Consider the following 23,653-nt stretch of genomic DNA (forward strand, 5'->3'; position numbering starts at 1 on the left):
CAAAACACTGGACATGGTTCCGGGGCTGGAGCCGACACTGGAATTTGCTCAGGGGCTGGAGCCAACACTGGAACTTGCTTCAGGACCTCCCGGGCCAATGCGCTAGGGGCCTCTAAAAGGACATTTGACTTGCCAACATGGGACCTCCTTTTCTTCGGCTTCTGAGGGCATGACAGTTTGTGCTTGACTGGCTCTGGACTGGCATTCTTGTTCAAAACAGATGAAATGAGCTGCTCTGGAACTTGAGGGGGCTCATGGACTGTAGGAGACTCTGGACTGTGCTCAGGAGTGGCCTGCGTGGCAACGACAGCAGGCTCCTCGGAGACAAACTCCATGACTGTTACAGGGAAAGCAGGCCGCTTGAGAATCACCTCTCGGTCCAGGACAGTGAGAACGGGCTGCTCAGGAACGGCCTCCTTGGCCATGATGGGCTCAATGAGAGCGTCTGGAATGGTCTCAGGGGCCAAAACTATGAGACTGCGCTGCTCTGGAATGGACTCCTCTGGGTAGACTGGAACGGTCTCTGCAGGCTCTGGGGTGACTGGAACTGGCTTGGGAAGATCTTGAACTGACTCGATGGAGACAGAGACTGATGCAGCAGTCCGAGCTGCCCTCTTCTTTCTCAACATTCATTTTTCAGTTGGATTCAAAAGTGCAAGAGCTTGACTCGACGAAGAAGGATGGGTGAGGTGGTCACTACCGTCAGGATCTGGTGGTGTCAGGATCCTCCAATCCTTGCGATGATGCAGGTAATTGGTAAAATTCCAAAAGTCCAGGATCCTTAAATGCTCCATCTACCACTGAGGAAGGGGATCATCCAGACAGTGGTTGAAAGCCTCTTTAAGAGCTGCATCATGGTACTCCAATCCCCTAGCCATTGTCCAGAAGAACTGGGCAAAGGATCGTACCTCACGGCCCTGCTGGCGCAGCGATGCCAACCGCTGCTGGAGTGCTAGTCTCTCCTGAGCTGTCGCCGGGGGGAACAACACGGATACTCATTCTCCTGGGTCCGATTGGGGCTGGTTCATTATGTCAGGATTCAGAGAGGGAGGACCCAGGCGCAGAATGAACAGGGAGTGATATTTATTGACAAAGACAGGTAGAGCAGATGCTAATACTCAAAACACCACGTATAGCAGGCGGGCGACCAGGATACAAATACACCGGAGAGGATGAGTGATATGAATAATCCTGTGTGGATGCCAAACGGGAACTGGAATGAAGAGAACTCCAAACGATTTCCAGAAGTTGTCAATTTCTGTGGTAACTTCATACAAACATTGAACACAGACAACACACCAAAACGAACCAGCAGAGACATGAGGAAAAGAGGCACAATATAAAGGGACCAGAGCACATGACGATCAGGTGAGCACAATTAGTGAAATGAGGGCAAGACATGAATTAAACAAGGGGGCGTGGTAACAGGAAACAAGGAGGCAGGACAAGAGGAGCACATGGCAAACACAAACAAAGACAGAGCCATGTGCTCAAACACAAGACAAACATAGAAACATGAAACCACGACAACACAGACAAGGCTTCCAGGGCAGAACCCTGACAGTTTCGAGAAAGAAAACATCACATGCTAAATGAAATTAATCCTAGATGGAAAGAACTGGGTTTAATGCCCACTTACAATTTATATTTAAAGTTATTACAAATTAATTACTAAATGCTAAAAAGGAAAGAAATGGAAATCCTCAGAATTCTTATTCTTAAGCTGATCATGTTTATTCACAGGCTTTATCGTCAGTGGATCCAGAGGGCGACGTGATCTACAGCTCTGTGAAAAAACCTCGAAAGGCTGTGAGTTCATATCCATACACACCCTGCTCCTTCTTAATGACGTTATGAGCAAATGAAAGTAATTGATTGTAAATTAATAATAAATCTATTTGTACCATTTCAGTTTTTAGTTAGTGTAAACCTGTTAACTGTCACTTTACATCAAAGTGTACTTTGAAACAAAGTTTCACTTTGTGTACTTTGTGTACAAAGTGTACTTTGTGTTACATCATACAACACTTTACATCAAAAAAGTTACTTTAAGTTTACTGTAAAGAAAATGTTCTGTACTAAACTTATCTTATGCAAAAATATATATTTTACAAAACAATTTGGACTCTGAAATTGCTAAAACATCAAAGCCACATGCAAACCAAGCTGTGTTCCAAAGTTGGCTATAGGTTTGTTGTAAACACGCGTATGAAGATGAAGGATCAAAAGTCTTTAATATCAGGCAACAGGGCCACATGATAAACTTCCACAAAGTATTGAAAAGGCCAAACAAACTGAACAAAGAGAGAAAGTACTAGGCTGAATCCGAAATCGCCCCCTATATCCACAAAAAGGGCATTATTTGAGGGGACAGCCATTTGTAGTGGTGTCCGAAACCATAGTGGAGGTTATTGAGAGCAGTGAACAGTGTTAGTGGACTAACGTAGGGAATAGTGAATGAGGGATTAGGGAGCGATTTCGGATTCAGCCCTAGAGATCCTGAGGTGCACACCGCTGAACTACCATTTTCATCGTAAGGCAATGTCTGAGTTGAACAAGATGAATACTGAGGTCACTCAATGTGCTGCAAATGCAACTGAAGAAAACAGAAGCAAATAGAAAAAAACACCAGCAAATTAAGAAAACATCATCAGTTAGATAACACGTGCTCCAAATACAGACACGTATTTGCATTGTGAGTGCATTTTGAGTTTTGCAGCACGTTTTCTTAATTTGCTGGTGTTTTTTTCTATTTGCATGTGTTTTCTTTAGTTGAGCTCTCTCAGCCACCGTAGTTTAAGCTTTCGAATGATACCTAATTTAAGATGAATAATAAAATATGTGATGGAAAAAAGGCAATAAAAAAGAGCACTAAGCATCCCACTGGTGGGACACTGACAGTTAACAGGTTGTATGCAGCTAAAACTGTAAATGTGTCAGCATTGTGTGTGTGTGTGTGTGTGTGTGTGTGTGTGTGTGTGTGTGTGTGTGTGTGTGTGTGTGTGTGTGTGTGTGTGTGTGTGTGTGTGTGTGTGTGTGTGTGTGTGTGTGTGTGTGTGTGTGTGTGTGTGTGTGTGTGTGTGTGTGTGTGTGTGTGTGTGTGTGTGTGTGTGTGTGTGTAGTTGGCTTTTATAAATGAATAATTCCAGTCTTGCAAAGAAGTGCATTTCATTTCTCTGCATCTTTACATCACAGGGACATTCCAGAATGGATTCTTGACCAAATTGAGGACAAAAGGGACACAACAACACATTAGAAAGAGCTGAAACCTTCATTTTTCTTTTCATGTAAGTCCAAATTATGCCTACATAAATTGTAGGCTTACGGAAATGCAATGTTGTTAGTAGTTATTAAATTACAGTTCATAAAAAAAAGTTTTTACTTTTTAGTTTACTAATGTTTTGTTTTGAATGAATTTTAATTGCACAATTTTTAAATTTTTAAAGGAATAGTTCACCTAAAAATGAATATATTTTAATTTCTCATCCTCATGTCGTTCCAAACCCGTTCGACTTTCGTTCATCTTCGGAACACAAATTAAGCTCTTTTTAATGAAATCTGAGATCTTTCTGTCCCTCCATTGACAGCTATGCAACTACCACTTTCAAGCCCCAGAAAGGTAGTAAAGACATCATTAAAGTGATTCATGTGACTCCAGTGGTTTAACCTCAGCTTTATTGAAAGTGGAAGTTGCGTTGGCTGTCAATGGAGGGACAGAAAGCTCAGATTAACCTCAGAACTAACCCTTTAATATCTGCCTTTAGATGCTATAGAGACCATGCAGCGCCGGTTCTCTGAATATTCTGCAATTATGGGTACATTAACTAAGTTAAATGGTTTAATCAGTTCAGTCTCGTGTGTATCATATGATGTATTTATATTGTTACTGACCAGCATAGTTTAGCAGTTTAATGATGATTTTTATTGGGTATATACACTTGTAATTCAGGCATTATTTGAGTGTTTTGTTCTACTGTACTGTATTCTATAGAGTCTCTGTCTCCCTCATCTGGTTCTGTTTGGGATCTACACCCCTGTAATGGGCTAATGATGCTTTATGCTTTTGTTGGCTTTATTTTGTCTAGTTTCAAACAGTCAGTGAAGCAGGGTTACTTGTCTTTTTTTTATCTTTTTAAGCCTGGAAACAAAGTTTCAGCTTGTCTTTCAACATGAAAAATGTGTACTGTAACAGATTGACCTAATTAATTGGGGTGCCAAGCAGGTGATTAAACCTACTAAATTTATTTGAGTCAGTCAACCGTACAAAGGATTCAAACATAAGAAAAAAGTAGGAACCCTTAATATGCAGATGAAGAAACACACAAATGTCAACAGGCTCAATTCATATAAACTGTTATTAGCTTTTTTGTTTGAGCAAAATAACATTCAGTGAGGGGATTCACAAAATGCAAGTTCAACAAAAAACAAAACAAGACCAAAAATTATTCAATTTATAAGGAAAGGATCCCAGAAATTAAAATACTCAATTCCCAATTCTGGGCCCACTTAACATGACAAAATCTTTCAACAAAAAGAAATCAGTTCATTCAAAAATTAAATTTGTTTAAATTCAGTTCATTCCTTTTCAACTCATTTGGGGTGTGCAAACCACCAGTTTCACAAGTTCACATTAGCAGTTCTTGACTAGCATAGTAGCTTAGAGTTCATAGGTTCTTAGACCATTAAGAACATTCAGACCAGCACTGAGCGATCAGTCCACTGTGCAGTTCAGAAAGAGTTTTTTTTAGCACTTCAAACAATATTTACACAGTCCCATGGACACTCAACTGGCAAACCCAACATAAGAATATAAGAAAAAGAAAAAACAATACTTGTTTGGTTTTGTCCCAACAGTCAGTCAGACAAATGATCCTCCATTGTCGTTTGTACCATTGGTAATTTCCCTGAACATCCAGCAACTTCCAAAAGGTCCATAAATCCCAAAGCCATCAATGAAAGGTTCCTTTCACCTCACAGGTTGTTTGGAGATATGCAGGGATTAACTTCCCACATCTTCCCACTACACAAGGCATTACTCTCTAACTACCATCTTCCAGCTCTCTTAAGCCATGTGCTCCACACATCATGTGACTCAGTGCATCATGTGACTCAGTGTATCATGTGACTTAGTGCATCCTGTTCGTCACACTCCCTTGTAAAAGCAAAACAATTAGATGACAGGCTTATTGTTGAGGTCAGAAAATCCAAGGAATTCCTCTTCATCGGTATCTTCTTGGAAAAGATCCATCAATTTAACGCGCTGAATTTCCTCCAGGTCTTTTTCTGTGGGATAACATGGTTTTAGTTGACATACATGTGTGGTACGCAAACCCTCTCCTGTTTCTTCCATTACAACCTGGTAATTTAAAGGACCCATCCGACGTACAATCCTATAAGGACCTTGCCACTTTGGTGCAAGCTTGGCTGAGAACTTATTTTCTGCTCTAGAAAGGGGATGAGAACGTAGCCAAACCCTATCATTGTTTTTGAATTCAAGATGGCGTCTCTTTTTATCATAATTCCTTTGCTGTCTCAGGCAAGCTTTGGCCAATTTTTTTGTGACAAGTTCTTTCAAGTCATTGAGCTGAGCAATGTTATTATATGCTGGTGAGTCAGGAAGAATGGTTTGTGGTTGTAACACAAGGTCTAAGGGGCCTCTGAGTGGTCTACTGAGATTAAGCTCAGCAGGTGTGACACCAGTAGACTCTTGTACTGCTGAATTAAGAGCAAATCGGAATTTATGAAGATGCTGGTCCCAATGGTTGTGTTGGCTTCCTAAATATTTAAAATATTTTGACTCCTTTCCTCTGTGGACTTTTCAGTGTGTGTGTGTGTGTGTGTGTGTGTGTGTGTTTGTGTGTGGTTTAGGTATGTGGGGACAAAGTGTACCAGAAAATACCAGAAAGTTTTGATCTTGTGGAGACATTTTTTTTTGACCCCATGAGTAAAACAGCTTATAAATCATACTAAATTATGTTTTTTGAAAATGTAAAAATGCAGGTTTTCTTAGATGTGTAGGATTGTTTTGGGTTAGGAGATAGAATATACAGTTTGTACAGTATAAAAATCATTATGACTATGAAAACCCCCCATAAAACATGGAAACCCATGTGTGTGTTCGTTCTCCAAATGTCCCCACAAAGATAGAAAATTGTGTCAAATTTTGACATTGTGTCAAGTTTTCTGTGATGGGTTAAGTTCCTATTGGCTCACTGAAGAGTTAAAGGCCACCGTCGGAGTGACTTCCCTCCTTCTCTCTTCTCTGCGTCTTCTGGTTGCTGTTCGAGTGTGAACTCACCCGGCCTCAGAGCTCACACACCACATCAAGACACAGGCCTCAACACATCAAGACATGTGTAACTTCCTCAACCATTAGAGAGTCAAACTAAAATTGCAAGTTCATCATCATTTCTTTGTTTAACATGGAAGAAATTGATTGCAACTTTAACACCATTGACTCAAGTATCAAATCATCAAGCATCAAGTCTTTATCCTGAGACTGCATCCAGACGCTTGTTCAACAGACCGTCTACTCTCCACCTACTGACATAATGGGATTTAAAGTTTGGCTGGAGACCCAAGTTTGCTTTGAAGATGAAAAAAGTACCAAGCACAATGTTTTCTCACCGTTCCTGATCTCTACTCAACACATTCGGCTGCTCTAGTGGCTGTCAGAGCAGAAACGAAAGCTACTCTCTGTGTGTGTTTTTCTGTTTTCTCCGGTCATATGTTGCCTTTGGCTTGCTCAGTTGGGGATATTTTGGGGATATTTAATTTTATTCTATCAATCAATAAATTCCACTAGAAACAAACTTTGTTGTATTATTTTATTTTAATACTGTGAAGCTGCTTTGATACAATCTGTATTGTGAAAAGCGCTATACAAATATATTTGATTTGATTTGATTTGATGTCAATATGTAAATTGCGTGAGATTATTTCGTCCATTAGATCGAAAGATCTGAAAAAGTCCATAAATTTATCCGCCTAAAGACCCTCCCCTCAAAGAAATCAGGACAGAAGTGTTTGAAAGTGGACAAAAGAGACGGATTAAAACACCAGGTGTAAACATGTATGTGTCTCCCTCGTCTACTTGTGATCTGATCGACCAAAACACATCTTAATACCAGCTGTAAACAGGGCCAAAGATACTGAAACCTAACGTGTGTGTGTGTGTGTGTGTTCTGTTTTGTTTGCCTTTGGCTTCATGTTCTATTGTCCTGTCTTGTTTTGTAATGTGTAGGGGAGACCTGAAATGATTGTAACACATGTTAACGCTTCCAATTTTTCCAACTAGGAACAACACACGCAAACACAAAAATAGTGTTCAGTTGTTGAAGCTGGTGCACATTTGCTCATTTTATTCAGTTTTGTTACACACACACACACACACACCAATTATGTTAAAAAGCCTGTGTTGAATAAAAAGCTTTCAATATATATATATTTTTAAATTTCCTAATGTTACATATCGCCCCGGTGAATATCATAATGTTACATCTCACCTCAGGGTATGTTTCAACTAACCCGGACTATGCGGTGTATTGTAACATTTCACTCCTCGTTTGAAACTATAAGCCACACCTTTTTCTGTTTGTGTTGCAAAGATAACAGCCATGTCATTTAATAGCTGACACTTCCTGAATCACATTTTGAACTGGCTTAAAAAAACTCCAAGATACAGACAGAAATGTAAAAAATGTTACAACCATCCCAGGTCTGTCGTCTGGTGCATATAGTATGTTGCTATATATTCTGGATATACACTACTTTTTTCTTTTGAATGGCCGTCAACAGAGACATCAGTTTCTTTGTCTGCCCATATACTGTATGTATCTCACTGTATCTGATGTCCATGTGGAGCAGAGGTCAGTCTCTGCGTGAATGTTTTGCTTCTTTACTGACTCGTGTGTTTTTGTGGTTGGTTTCTGTCCAAAGGCCACAGTGCAGATTCACACTCACACATTATTATTTTACTTGCACACTCACTACAGGAACCAATGTAGCCAAAACACATTTTTAAATATTCTTGAATACATTTTAAATATGAGGAAATATGAGACACTGGGGATGGTTGCAATACTTTTTTATCTCAAACTTTAATATAATTTCCTATATTCTTTGCTATGAATAGTGTTTTGAAATATTTTGAGTTGTAATATTTGAAAACATGTAAAGTTTAGATTTTGTATGCATTTATTTTGTCAATCAAATTTACTTGTTCAAAATTATTTTAAACCAACCCCCATGAACCCCTTCCAGCACCTCAAGCCATTTAATAAAAAAATATTGTAAAACCCATGATTAAAAAAAATAAAAATAAATAATTAAACATAACAGTTTGTGTTAATCACTTTCACAGTTTTGTCAAAATGGTGACTTGAACAATGTAACATTTTGTTCAGTAATTGTGAGTGAAGAAAGTGTTTTATTTAGTATTTTTGAGTAAATGTTTTATATAGAATCTGCTTTTTCAGATTATACCACTACTACACTATATTTTAACATGCTTTAACCTGTTCACAAATCAAATTAGCCATAAGTAAAATGTTGATTGTTGTTGTGTTGTGGCTAGTTTGAGTTTGCTGCTGCTACTTTGCTCACTTGATGACGCTTATTTTATGTGGTTTCAGGCGATATTTCTGCTCTGAAACGGAAACAGGAGGAAACAGAGACACTTCAAGAAGTGACCAGCTCCTCTCATGCACACACACTCCACTATACACTCCACTATAGCACACACACTCCACTATAGCACACACACTCCGCTATAGACATGATTTACCTTCTGATTCTCTCTGGGATTTTACTTTACATCTCAGGTAAGAAAATATATATATATATATAATTTTGTTTAAAGTATTACTAAACCATTGTACAGTCTGTTGTTAAATTTTTAAAATGGTTTAAATTATAATTCTACTATATACATCATGTGCAGTTTGTGTTTTATGGTTTCTCCCCTACGTTTATTCTTGTCTACAGGTGGTGCTAGAGTTAATACACTGGAACTTAATATAGCAGTGAAATCTGGATCATCTGGCATTATTCCATGTGTGTATGATAAACAACACAAAGAAAACCGCAAATATTTGTGTCAGGGGAGATATTGGACCTCTTGCCGTATATTGGCATATGCAGGAGAGACAGGAAAATATTCCATCACTGATTATCAAGACCAGAGTATTTTTACAGTGCGATGGGACAAACTGGAGATCTCCGACTCTGGATATTACTGGTGCGCTGTGGAGATTGGTGGCCCTGGCACTCTAGACGATGGTTATTATTTGTATCTGACGGTCCAATCAGGTAAAAAACTTCTTTCCAAATTACAATTTACGAATTACAGTTTGTTTTTTTCTGACAATGCAATTTATTAAACTAGAATAAAATATAAATATGAAATAATGAAGCTATAAATAACGTTATAAATAATGTAAAAGGTAAGTGTTGTTGTTGGGTTATATATTTATTATAAATATAATAGCCTATAATACAATATAAAAATTAAATAATTAAGCTATAAATAACATTGTAAATAATATAAAAGGTAGGCTAAGTGTTGTTGGGTTATAATATGTATTTCTGTACACACAAGTAAACTAAATTACACCTTTAAAGTATTGGGTTTCAACTTACTCAAATATCTATATGTAAAAAATATGTGATTAGTTTACAGATTTATAAGATTAGCCTATATACTCTTTATCATAGAAATGGACCATGGTGAACATATGTAGACAGTTTGTGAACCCCTTTAAAGGCACAATATGTAACTTTTTTGCTTTAAAAATAGCAAAAATCACTATATCTATGTTATATATTTTTTTTTGTTGTGTACTTACATTATCCCGACTGTTTCCAACAACTTTCAAACCAAGAGAAATTTGTAATTTAATTCGAAGACACATCCCGTTTTTTTATTTCCGTTTTGTCGCCGTCAATGTCATCATATCCGCGTTGTCCCTGGTTTCCGCTCGTACTGCCAGCAACCAGAGCCCTCTGATAGTAACCAAGTAACCCGACAGACGTGGACAACTGTTAGTTCGCAATGTCTATTTGCATGCTGTTGTTGTTTCGTTCAAACATTATGGACCATGGCAAGCAGACTTTGGATAAAAAAGGAGAACTAAAACGAGAATCAATATCAGCGAGGTGTTTTCGAGATGCCTAGAGCTCCACGTCCGAGACTTCGACCGCTCCTACATGTACTTTATTAAACAGGTGAGCACATTTACATAAAACTAATCAATGTTATATAGTTCAACAATGATAAAATGTTAGAATATGATCTGTATGTTATTCTAATGTTGATCTAGCTTACTGCTAGTCTCATACAGACAAACTAACACAAATTTCAACACATTTAAATGCAGTTTAGTGTGATAGTGTAATGTTAGACCAAGTGAAACAGCGCTGCGTTACCTCACAAGTTTAATTTGTCTAATAAACTGACCTGTAAGTTGTAATTCTGCACTTGCGTGTAGTTCGGTAGAATGAAATGTCCATATTCCTTTTATATCCGCGGGACTCGCGTCGCGTGTGGAGCTGATAGCTGTCTCTTAGCAATCCCGACCTGCTTCATATCACGGTCATGATAAAAACATTGATGTATTCAGTCATCCATAAACATTATTAGATCAGTCGGCTTGACGTTGACGACAAGATCCATAATTCTTAGCAAATGTTGCGTCATCAAACTACGCCTTTGCTATTGTAAGAGGTTAGCGACCCCTAGCGGCGAAAAAAATTACATACTGTACGTTTAAGAGAGTTTAAAGGAGAACTCCGGTCAATTTTAACATTGAGCTCATTTTTTTGTAAATTTGGAGTGCTGTCAGTACAGAGAACAACGGCAAAAATCGGTGTTGCCTACACCGTGTTATCCTCTTTTTAAAATTTGCACCCTGTTGACTTCAATGGGGCAAGTTTTAAACCTGCTTTTAGCCTCTTAACATCCTTGATGTGTCATTACAAGTGCACAGCCAATGTGAGTGATTCCTTCAGAGTGAACACGGTGAATCTGACTGCAGTAGATGTGAAAGATATGAATAAAAATGAAGTTAATTCGGCCAGCGCTCATACCTGTATTTATTTCCTGTTTTCGGTCGAAGTCCATAGTAGTCGATTGTCGAGTTCACGCGCGTGATCATAGGTAACTAAGCAACAGTGGAGAACTCGACAATCGACTACTATGGACTTCGACCGAAAACAGGATGTAAATACAGGTATGAGCGCTGGCTGAATTATTATCATTTTTATTCATATCTTTCACATCTACTGCAGTCAGATTCACCGTGTTCACACTCTGAAGGAATCACTCACATTGGCTGTGCACTTGTATTGACACATCAAAGATGTTAAGAGGCTAAAAGCAGGTTTAAAACTTGCCCAATTTGAGTCAACAGGGTGCAAATTTTAAAAAGAGGATAACACGGTGTAGGCAACACCGATTTTTGTTTTTTTCTAAATTAAGTCAGTCTTTATTTTTGTGAAACAGTCTAACTTGCATTAGACTAGTCTATGAGCAAATTTTTAACACTATAGACCGGTCTAAAATAGCTTTGTGAAACCGGCCCCAAATTTACAAAAAAATGAGCTCAATGTTAAAATTGACCGGAGTTCTTCTTTAATATAACTTTCAAAAAGTCCAGTACAAACGTTACTGCCACTCATCAACGGCAGCTGTCACAGTTGGCGACAAGAACAATCCTCCGGCTAGACCGTCCCATTTAACAACGTTCAGTCCGACCTTTGTGGCCTTCAAATGATCCAGTCTTTGAATTGGGACACGGCCGTTGTTAGCCAAAAATGGTCGCAAGAAGCAGCAAAAAGAACCGTTTGGGAATCGGACAACATTGGTTCTGCTGTATGTTTTAGGCTTGTTCGACTTGAAGCGACGCTGCACAGACCGATCAGTGTATGACATCAAAGTACCGCGAGAGCGATTCAAAAGCATACAGTCTCGTCTGCTAATCGCTCTCGCTGTGAGCGATAAGAAATTTTAGGTAATGCAGGGTCCAAAGATGAGATGGCAAGTTTTAAAGTTGAGGCACTCACTCACACACAGATATATAACATCTAAAACTTTTTGTATAAAATGTATATTTACAACAGTTATGTTAACAGCAATAATAAGAAATGTCTGTTGTAAGAACAGATATTCAGCTGATGGACATCGTCTGCGTTGTCATAGGAACATCCCAGGTGAAAATAATGAGGAAACTAGTTGTCTTTCGTTGCTCCCTTCGCCAAGTGGCACCGCTACATAATGGCACACAAGTGCCTTGCTCACTCCAAAGCCCCCACTTGAAGGGAGTAGGGCATAAGGATGCTCACCAGCAATAAGCACGTCCCAGCCGGGTTCATCATTTCCGTTGTGTTCTGTGCTATTTGTAGCGCGTTTCTATATTTGGTTGTGTTGTGAACTTTTGCAGCACGTTTCTGTATTTGGTTGTGTTGTGAACTTTTGCAGCACGTTTCTGTATTTGGTTGTGTTGTGAGTATTTGGAGTACACGTGTGTTATAAAACTGATGAAGATGTTTTCTTAAAGGGGTGGTATAATGCCCTTTTCACAAGGTGTAAAATAAGTCTCTGATGTCCCCAGAGTGTGTATGTGAAGTTTCAGCTCAAAATACCCCACAGATATTTTTACATAGCATGTCAAAGTTGTCACTTTTTGAGGGTGAGCAAAAAAGCACCGTTTTTGTGTCTGTTCCTTTAAATGCAAATGACCTGTTGCTCCCGGCACAGGGGGCGGAGCTTCAAGAGCTTGTGTCCTTTTACTTCACACAGACACGCACTGAAAATTTCAAAAAGTTTTAGCCTTTTATGTTCAAACTGGAGTCAGAAAAATGGAGAGACTCAAGAAGTGACAACATGTAGAAAACATTTCTGAATGGATATTTGGTGAATTTATGTAGCTTATGTGTAGTTATCTTCTAGTCATTGATTAGCATATTCTGTCTTGATAATCTATAAATCGTGTTCAGGGGGCGGGGTTTATATAAATTCTAGGGTTGTTGATGTCACTAACCTGGGAGGAATGTCGTGTAGTCCCTACCAGCCGTTTGTTGTAGTCCTTGAAAAGCGATTTCTTTAAAAGAAAATATCTCCCTTTGCTTTGAACTTTGAGCATTGTAACTTTGAAGATGTTGTTTATGCTCAAAAAGCAACATTACACACCAACTAAAGTTAGAAAATTTAAATCATAATCAACCACCCCTTTAATTTGCGGGTGTTTTTCTATTTGCATGTGTGTTCTCCAGTTGCAGTGCGTTGATCTCTCTCAGCCACCGTAGGGCCTCCTGTCACGTACCAACACACTTTTACCATTCCATTCCAATTAGAATAGGGATTGTGTGTGCTCTTTTACTGTCCATATGATGACACACACATCTTAAAGATAAAACTTCTCGTAGTGGATCAGAAACCTTTGATATCAAGCCAGGGTGGATATCGCGGGATTCACACTCGTGCGCTTTGTTGCTGATAATCTGTTGCTTAAGTTCTGTTGCTTTTATATGAAAATAAATATGATGAACGAGACACCCAAAGTACTTGTTATTTATTTCCGTTTAAAAGACATGTTTATTAGGCCCACAAACATGTTTTTATTTATTTTTACAGGCCTAAATATGACAACAATCACAATGAGAAATCATCAGAAAGTTTAGGAATAGTCACACATCATTTATACACATAAAAGCAGGATATCAGGGTTTTAAAATCAAACATTGTAAAAGAAAACAATATATCACGGTTGTTTAAACCAATGAACATTAAGCTGTGTCGTCAGCAAATCGTTTCCCATCGCTTTTACTCAGCGCAGTCGGTGGAGATCAACTGCAGAATCCGACACGTCCGCCTCGCCTTAAAGTTTTTTTACATAGCCTACATCATGTAACACTGTCAGAGTTTTAAGTCTGCCCAGGATGGATAGAAAAGACAGCGCACACGGACGGTAGTTCCACGAGTCTTTATATAATTCCTCTCAGTTAAATGCACTCTTCTCATACATGTCATAGAGCGAATATTAACAGGGGAAAAACACTCTGAAAACACGCTACAAATAAGAGTAGAAAGTAAACACAGTAAATTAAAGGAGCAGTCGGTAGAGCGGTCATCTCTCTCCTCTCACTGCGCACGCGCTCACTTGAACAGCGCGCATACAATAACGTGTCATCTTAAAGGCATATACAACATTCATGTCATGAACACTATAACATTAGGTGGCCGTTACAGTCAGCAGGACATCAGAGCCTTTTATACAGTGTACGGTACAGGACCACACTCGGACACATTTCTAACCGGCATTTCACGGTGATCACCGGTGATCGCTTCTGCACTGATTTTGCTCTTCTCAAACAAGCCTATTCATTCTGGAGTTGGACTGGTTGCTCTGTAGCCTATTTTTTAATGCACTGAAAAGAACCGTCTCATAAGAGTGATTCGTTCTGGATCACATTACTCGCTGAATGTAAAAAAGCAGTTAAGTGGTATCAGTGCAGGAGACATTTTTTGAATAGCCTACGGAAACAAAAACTATGTTATTTTTTGTTAATTTTTTGTATTTTAGAACAGCGTTCCTGCATATCAATTAAAGAATGAACTTTCTATAGTACAGGAACCAAACTTTCACATTTTTCAGTTCTGTGACTGTAACTGTTTAAAAATAAAACCAGTTTTGAATAAAATCAAAAATGTTACCAACCATATAATAAACACTTACAAATATCAAATAAATCAATATCATGGGAATTTAGACAGGCCTATTTACATTTTATAGCCAATAAGACAATTGATGGACAAATCTTATTGTCTTTTTGACTGTGTTCAGCTCCGGGTGTGTCTGTGATGAACAGCAGTGTATCTGGACATGAAGGTGATAATGTCAGTGTCCAGTGTTTCTACACTTCTGGATATAAGTATAAACTCAAACAGTGGTGCAGATATAAAGATGAGGGCTGTTACACTGAGAAGAGGACTGACACATCCCAGAATTCATCAGTCCAGATCAATGATGATGGGGGAAGCTCCTTCACTGTGTTGATGACTGGACTGAGACTCAGTGATTCTGGATGGTACCTCTGCTCTGCTGGAGATCTGCAGGCTCCTGTTCAACTCACTGTCAATGAACCCAAACCTGGTAAGATCACAAATCAGTTCAGCTATAAAAATGGTGACACTCTTAATGGCCTAAAAATATCTTCATGTTTTTCTCCTTTCAGTGACACATATTCCAACAACTACACCATCTGACCCTGAGACAGACAAGTAGGTGTACTTTTTGACCATTTAAAAGAATCAAATGCATCTTTATTTTTGTAGCCCGAAAACCTGTTGATCCTGTTCCCAGAACTGGTCTACATGATTTGTTCACAATTTGGACTGATTCAATATTTTTTAAGGAAAGAAGTACAGGAGAAGAGCATTGCCTACATTTTTTTTTTTTTTTTTCCACTGAAGAAAGAAAGTATACAGTTTACATACAGGTTTGGAATGATAAGACTCGATTGTACTTTCATTTTTGATTGAACATATTTTTCTCTCTCTTTTTACATTGTTTTGCAGGTACACAACTCAGACATCTGCAAACAGAAATCCCACAAGTGTGAATGAAATAATAACCAGTAAGGAGCAGGTGAACTGGGTTAATCAGATCAAATATTTTTAATGTGTTTAATTACCAATTATGAAATGACATGGGTAATAATTTATCCATCAGAAAAAAAAAATACCCGTCGTTGTTTAGATGCACTGCATACAATGGAAGCCAATTTCAGCCACATACGGAAAAAAATCATGCTTTAGTAAATCATATTTATGACATAAAAGTAGAATTTATGACAAAAAAAAAAAATTAAATGACAAAAAGTCTAAATTATGAGATAAAAAGTCATAATTGTGACACAAAAAGCTGAAATTCTAACAAAATGTTAGAATTATGACAAAAGTCTAAATTATAAGATAGAAGTTATAATTATGACATAAAATGCTGAGACTGTGACATAAAATTATAACATAAAAAGTCATAATTACGACAGCATTTTTAATTATGACGTTAAAAAGTATGAAAAACTTATAAAATCATGCTTAATATATAATTATAACAGAAAATTATGACATAAGTCTAAATTATAAGAAAAGAAGTCATAATTATGACATCAAAAGTCATGATTATGACAAAAAGTCAACTTTTTATGTCATAATTATAATTTACCAAAGCATTTCTTTTTTCCTTATGTGTTAGAAACGGACTCCCATAACAAACAACTTCTTTCATTAATGATAACACTAACAAGAAACTTGTTTCTCTGTTTCTGTTGTTGGCAGCAGTTATGATTACTGATTTAAGACCTGAGACACGCATGTAAGTGTGAACATTGTTATTCAGTCATTCATAGCAACTGATACCAAACTATTACATGTCAACATAGGAATGTAATGTTAATTTTAATTGCAGAGATGAAGCTCATCCATCTCTAACAACAACAGCCTCAGCGACTATTAATATAAAAATACACCGCCAGGATGAGCAAAACAACTATTTATTAAGGCATGTAAATTAATTAATTTGCTTATATTGCATCTCTAAATTAGAAATAAAGCTTTAACAGATGAATTTGCTGCACATTAAAAGTGAGAATAGTTCTGTATGATAAACACACATATGTCTCTCCATCACTGCAGGCATGATGTGATTCTGCTCATGAGTCTTGTAGCAACGCTTGTGCTGTTCCTGCTTGTTTTTCTCGCTGTAATAGTAACCTGGAGGCTGAGAAAGAAGCCGGGTGAGTTTTCTCTTTACACTTCTGGAGGACTGACAGTATATTATTGTGCTTCATTTACAGCTATTTAATAAAGAAATCAATAAATGGTCATAATATACTGTATATATGGATTACAGTATGTGAGAAGAAAGAGGCTGTAAAGTGACTCGAGAGGCATCAAACTAGCACAATTACAAAAACGGGGACAAAAACACGGGTCAAATTTAGTTTTGCATCATGATACACACACATTTGACAACAAAAAGATACAACTGACCAATCAGAATCAAGTATTTTATATCTTTTGTATATGCCATTCATAAACCCTGTCAACTGTAATTGTATAATCTTAAAAATAAAGGTTCCAAAAGCTGGTTTTCACAACAATAAAAACAATAAAAAAGGTTTTTCTTTAACAGTGTCTATGGAAAATATTATGATATATAATCTTCATATTTCACTCTGACAGAGAGGGGTCACATTAGAGAAGAAGAACATTTTAACACCACCAGTAATACAGTAAGTAGTTTACACACTGATGGAATTCAGAAATCTTCAGAAAAGAATCTAAATCTGTGTTTGTGTTTGATGCAGACCGCCTCTGAAAACCAGATGACATCCATCAGTCCAGCAGCCGCTACTGTAAGTCATCAGTCCTCTCTGTAGACATTTACTGAGATGATGATTGAAAATTAATGATCATCAGTTGTGTTTCTTCACAGTCTTCTGCCTCAGTGGACGGCTGTTCGGTGATATACAGTACTGTGATCTTTCATAAGGCAGTAAGTGTGGTCTTTGAATGCTCTGAATGACTGAGTCACACTGCAGTTTAGGCTGGGACGTCCTGTTTGTCCAAATCAAAAGGGAAACTTGTTTTAGGATGGGGTGCTGGGGGAGGGGGGTCAACACATTTGATTAAGAAACAATATCATGTCTATAAAACACATCAAACTCCACGACGCACAACAAGAGTATTGGTGAGAAGAACACTTGTTACACAAAATTACACACTGGGATATTTAACTGCACATAACATTAGTGACATCATCGATACTGCTTGCAATAATGCAATGGGAATTGTCTACGGGAAGTAAATTTAGCCTTTAAATAAAAGGGTTTTGAGCTGTTGTTTACACTGCCACATACAATAAAAGTGCATGCACAGCGACAGGAACATTAAAATTAGCACAAAAAACTTTTGCCTACCTTGCAGAACACTGAAGGTGGACTTGGATTTTCTATTTTGAGATTCAGTTTCTTCACATCATTTACAGCTCATGTCTGACACAAGAGGAAGGATTGGGATAGGCTTATCCAGTTTCGAGAAAGAAAACATCACATGCTAAATGAATACTAGTTAGAAAGAACTAGTTTTAATGCCCACATACAATTTATATTTAAAGTGTTTATTACAAATGAATTACTAAATGCTAAAAAGGAAATAAATGGAAATCCTCAGAATTCTTATTCTTAAGCTGATCATGTTTATTCACAGGCTTTATCGTCAGTGGATCCAGAGGGCGACGTGATCTACAGCTCTGTGAAAAAACCTCGAAAGGCTGTGAGTTCATATCCATACACACCCTGCTCCTTCTTAATGACGTTATGAGCAAATGAAAGTAATTGATTGTAAATTAATAATAAATCTATTTGTACCATTTCAGTTTTTAGTTAGTGTAAACCTGTTAAATGTCACTTTGGAATAAGATTGCTGAAGTAAAAACACTTTTAAAAAAGTTACTTTAAGTTTACTGTAAAGAAAATGTTCTGTACTAAACTTATTTTATGCAAAAATATATATTTTACAAAACAATTTGGACTCTGAAATTGCTAAAACATCAAAGCCACATGCTAACCAAGCTGTGTTCCAAAGTTGGCTATAGGCCTACTAAAAATAGTTTTAGGGATGAATCTTTGATTTGGGAAGGAATTAGGAATGAACTCTGGGACCATGACAATACTATGCGTGTCAGGGGAATGTGTTCGGGAGAGACCTGGACAGTATTGGGCACCGACTCGGAACCGTGCTCCGTGGCTGAAGGGATATACACATGACTGGACACTAGGATGTCCCCAAGGGCTGCTGAGGTGTCTCTCAGGGTATCACTGGCGTGCTCAGGGATAGACTCGGGAGCGCCCTCCTGGGCTGCACTGGCGTGCTCTGGGGCAGCTTCCTCCAAAGCGGCGGGCTCCGGACTGACAGGAGCAGACTCGACTTGTTCATAGGCTGATGCAGTGATCTTGGTTGCTCTCTTCATTAGTTTCTTTGGAGTCAGAAGACGATCTAGAACTTGACTCGAAGGTGGGAGAGAAAGTTTGTCACTGCAACCAGACTCTGGAACAGGCTTGACAGACTCTGGGATGACTGCAGTGGTCTTGATTGACTCAGTGGAACTGCAGGAACAGTCTCAGCTGATACCAGGCTGACTAGAACTGACTTGACTGGATCTGGGGTGGCTGGACTTGACAGACTCAGGAGTCACTAGAGTGGACTTGACAGACACTGAACTTGGGGTGCCCTCGGGGGCTTCAGGAACAAACACTGGACATGGCTCCGGGGCTGGAGCCGACACTGGAACTTGCTCAGGGGCTGGAGCCGTCACTGGAACTTGCTCAGGGGCTGGAGCCGACACTGGAACTTGCTTCAGGACCTCCCGGGCCAATGCACTAGGGGCCTCTAAAAGGACATTTGACTTGCCAACATGGGACCTCCTTTTCTTCGGCTTCTGAGGGCATGGCAGTTTGTGCTTGACTGGCTCTGGACTGGCATTCTTGTTCAAAACAGATGAAATGAGCTGCTCTGGAACTTGAGGGGGCTCATGGACTGTAGGAGACTCTGGACTGTGCTCAGGAGTGGCCTGCGTGGCAATGACAGCAGGCTCCTCTGAGACAAACTCCATGACTGTTACAGGGAAAGCAGGCCGCTTGAGAATCACCTCTCGGTCCAGGACAGTGAGAACGGGCTGCTCAGGAACGGCCTCCTTGGCCATGATGGGCTCAATGAGAGCCTCTGGAATGGTCTCAGGGGCCAAAACTATGAGACAGCGCTGCTCTGGAATGGACTCCTCTGGGGAGACTGGAACGGTCTCTGCAGGCTCTGGGGTGACTGGAACTGGCTTGGGAAGATCTTGAACTGACTCGATGGAGACAGAGACTGATGCAGCAGTCCGAGCTGTCCTCTTCCTTCTCAACCTTCGTTTTTCAGTTGGATTCAAAAGTGCAAGAGCTTGACTCGACGAAGAAGGATGGGTGAGGTGGTCACTACCGTCAGGATCTGGTGGTGTCAGGATCCTCCAATCCTTGCGATGATGCAGGTAATTGGTAAAATTCCAAAAGTCCAGGATCCTTAAATGCTCCATCTCCCACTGAGGAAGGGGATCATCCAGACAGTGGTTGAAAGCCTCTTTAAGAGCTGCATCATGGTACTCCAATCCCCTAGCCATTGTCCAGAAGAACTGGGCGAAGGATCGTACCTCACGGCCGTGCTGGCGCAGCGATGCCAACCGCTGCTGGAGTGCTAGTCTCTCCTGAGCTGTCGCGGGGGGAACAACATGGATGCTCATTCTCCTGGGTCCGATTAGGGCTGGTTCGTTATGTCAGGATTCAGAGAGGGAGGACCCAGGCACAGAATGAACAGGGAGTGATATTTATTGACAAAGACAGGTAGAGCAGATGCTAATACTCAAAACACCACGTATAGCAGGCGGGCGACCAGGATACAAATGCACCGGAGAGGATGAGTGATATGAATAATCCTGTGTGGATGCCAAACGGGAACTGGAATGAAGAGAACTCCAAACAATTTCCAGAAGTTGTCAATTTCTGTGGTAACTTCATACAAACATTGAACACAGACAACACACCAAAACAAACCAGCAAAGACATGAGGAAAAGAGGCACAATATAAAGGGACCAGAGCACATGACAATCAGATGAGCACAATTAGTGAAACGAGGGCAAGACGTGAACTAAACAAGGGGGCGTGGAAACAGGAAACAAGGAGGCAGGACAAGAGGAGCACATGGCAAACACAAACAAAGACAGAGCCATGTGCTCAAACACAAGACAAACACAGAAACATGAAACCACGACAACACAGACAAGGCTGCCAGGGCAGAACCCTGACAGTTTCGAGAAAGAAAACATCACATGCTAAATGAAATTAATCCTAGATGGAAAGAACTGGGTTTAATACCCACTTAGAATTTATATTTAAAGTTTTTATTACAAATGAATTACTAAATGCTAAAAAGGAAATGGAAATCCCCAGAATTCTTATTCTTAAGCTGATCATGTTTATTCACAGGCTTTATCGTCAGTGGATCCAGAGGGCGACGTGATCTACAGCTCTGTGAAAAAACCTCGAAAGGCTGTGAGTTCATATCCATACACACCCTGCTCCTTCTTAATGACGTTATGAGCAAATGAAAGTAATTGATTGTAAATTAATAATAAATCTATTTGTACCATTTCAGTTTTTAGTTAGTGTAAACCTGTTAAATGTCACTTTGGAATAAGATTGCGGAAGTAAAAACACTTTACTTCAAAAAAGTTACTTTAAGTTTACTGTAAAGAAAATGTTCTGTACTAAACTTATCTTATGCAAAAATATATATTTTACAAAACAATTTGGTCTCTGAAATTTCTAAAACATCAAAGCCACATGCTAACCAAGCTGTGTTCCAAAGTTGGCTATAGGCCTACTAAAAATAGCCACCAAGTGTCACAGTTTGTTGTAAACATGCGTATGAAGATGAAGGATCAAAAGTCTTTAATATCAGCAACAGGACCACAGGATAAACTTCCACAAAGTATTGACGAGGCCGAACAAACTGAACAAAGAGAGAAAGTACTAGGCTGAATCCGAAATCGCCCCCTATATCCACAAAAAGGGCATTATTTGAGGGGACAGCCATTTGTAGTGGTGTCCGAAACCATAGTGGACATTATTGAGTGCACTTATTCAATCCCATAATGCACCGCAATTAGTGCAATAAAGAGTGTACAACCGATGTACGCTCAACGGCTGTCCGAATTCGCTCACTCCTTTTCATTCTCTCCCTCAAGTGAACAGTGTTAGTGGACTAACGTAGGGAATAGTGAATGAGGGATTAGGGGACGATTTCGGATTCAGCCCTAGAGATCCTGAGGTGCACACCGCTGAACTACCGTTTTTGCAGCACGTTTTCTTAATTTGCTGGTGTTTTCTTTAGTTTAGCTCTCTCGGCCACCGTAGTTTAAGCTTTCGAATGATACCTAATTTAAGATGAATAATAAGATATGCGATAGGAAAAAAAGGCAATAAAAAAGAGCACTAAGCATCCCACTGGTGGGACACTGACATTTAACAGGTTGTATCAGCTAAAACTGTAAATGTGTCAGCGTTGTGTGTGTGTGTGTGTGCGTGTTTAAAGTTGGCTTTTATAGTTGAAACAAAATGAATAATTCCAGTCTTGCATAGAAGTGCATTTCATTTCTCTGCATCTTTACATCACAGGGGCATTCCAGAATGGATTATTGACCAAATGGAGGACAAAAGTGACACAACAACACGTTAGAAAGAGCTGAAACCTTCATTTTTCTTTTCATGCAAGTCCAAATTAGGCCTACATAAATTGTAGGTTTACGGAAATGCAATTTTGTTAGTAGTTATTAAATTACAGTTCATTTAAGTTTGAATTAATTTTAATGGCACAATAAATAAGGACATTAAATTCTCTGCGTAAAATTGCTCATATAGCCTAATACACATCTGTCCTGTAAGTGTGACGCCATCTGATGGTGAATTTTATCTACAGTTTTACCATGTACCTCTTCATCTGCTCAAATTTATATCAACAATTTTTAAAACCAAGTAATGTATCATTCGTGATGCCTTGACCTGTTCAACAATCATCTCATATGTGTGATGTTCTCATTGTAACTTTTTAACATCTCAGTGGTCTTTTCGTTCTGATGTGAAACTTCCTGAAATTTTTAAAGGAATAGTTCATCTAAAAATGAATATATTTTAATTTCTCATCCTCATGTCGTTCCAAACCCGTTCAACTTTCGTTCATCTTCAGAACACAAATGAAGCTCTTTTTAATGAAATCTGAGATCTTTCTGTCCCTCCATTGACAGCTAAGCAACTACTACTTTCAAGCCCCAGAAAGGTAGTAAAGACATCATTAAAGTGATCCATGTGACTCCAGTGGTTTAACCTCAGCTTTATTGAAAGTGGAAGTTGCGTTGGCTGTCAATGGAGGGACAGAAAGCTCAGATTAACCTCAGAACTAACCCTTTAATATCTGCCTTTAGATGCTATAGAGACCATGCAGCGCCGGTTCTCTGTAATATTCTGCAATTATGGGTACATTAACTAAGTTAAATGCTTTAATCAGTTCAGTCTCGTGTGTATCATATGATGTATTTATATTGTTACTGACCAGCATAGTTTAGCAGTTTAATGATGATTTTTATTGGGTATATACTTGTAATTCAGGCATTATTTGAGTGTTTTGTTCTACTGTGCTGTATTCTATAGAGTCTCTGTCTCCCTCATCTGGTTCTGTTTGGGATCTACACCCCTGTAATGGGCTAATGATGTGGGTTGAGATGATCAGTGGAGGCAGGTGTTTCAGGTTAATGAGACAACCCGGTATCACGCTAAAGCGTGTAATACACACGCTGGTCCACAAGCGGATGCGTGTCAATGTCACGCTTTGCCTCCTCTAGGCGTGAAAATGACACGCATGAATGAAGGTTGAGTATCGGTTGAGTATCGGTAGGGGGCGATGATTTCCTCAATGCCAACAACTCCCCACGGAGCAAAGAGAGAAGCGATATATTGCATTCTCCAAAATTCCCGCGTCAGGTCGGTCAAAGCCATACATTTTTA

At 39.0% G+C, this 23,653-nt stretch overlaps 2 protein-coding genes and 1 long non-coding RNA gene across 3 annotated transcripts in view; all 3 read left to right on the top strand.

The window, feature by feature from the left end:
* LOC311085991 (uncharacterized protein) overlaps window positions 1-23,653 on the top strand; it is an 83,169-nt gene that overhangs the window by 29,070 nt on the left and 30,446 nt on the right. The window contains exon 13 of the mRNA XM_084118613.1: window positions 18,269-18,334. Coding sequence (XP_083974739.1) covers window positions 18,269-18,334 — 66 coding nt within the window. The remainder of the gene's footprint in view (window positions 1-18,268; window positions 18,335-23,653) is intronic.
* Window positions 1,174-16,699, top strand: LOC311087007 (polymeric immunoglobulin receptor-like; the record flags this gene model as incomplete). The annotated part of the gene is made up of 10 exons (XM_084120267.1): window positions 1,174-1,368; window positions 1,744-1,809; window positions 8,634-8,822; window positions 8,986-9,309; window positions 14,841-15,149; window positions 15,232-15,277; window positions 15,575-15,633; window positions 16,337-16,373; window positions 16,467-16,563; window positions 16,694-16,699. Exons 3-10 carry the CDS (start codon window positions 8,777-8,779, stop codon window positions 16,697-16,699), a joined length of 924 nt encoding a protein of 307 aa, XP_083976393.1. The 5' UTR covers window positions 1,174-1,368; window positions 1,744-1,809; window positions 8,634-8,776.
* On the top strand, window positions 16,729-17,556 carry LOC311086008. Its single transcript, XR_014606989.1, has 4 exons — window positions 16,729-16,794; window positions 17,243-17,292; window positions 17,368-17,415; window positions 17,496-17,556. It is a non-coding gene; the product is annotated as an uncharacterized lncRNA (long non-coding RNA).

The sequence above is a fragment of the Abramis brama genome, assembly GCF_963993115.1.
Source record: "Abramis brama genome assembly, chromosome: 7".
Taxonomy (NCBI): Eukaryota; Metazoa; Chordata; class Actinopteri; order Cypriniformes; family Leuciscidae; genus Abramis; species Abramis brama.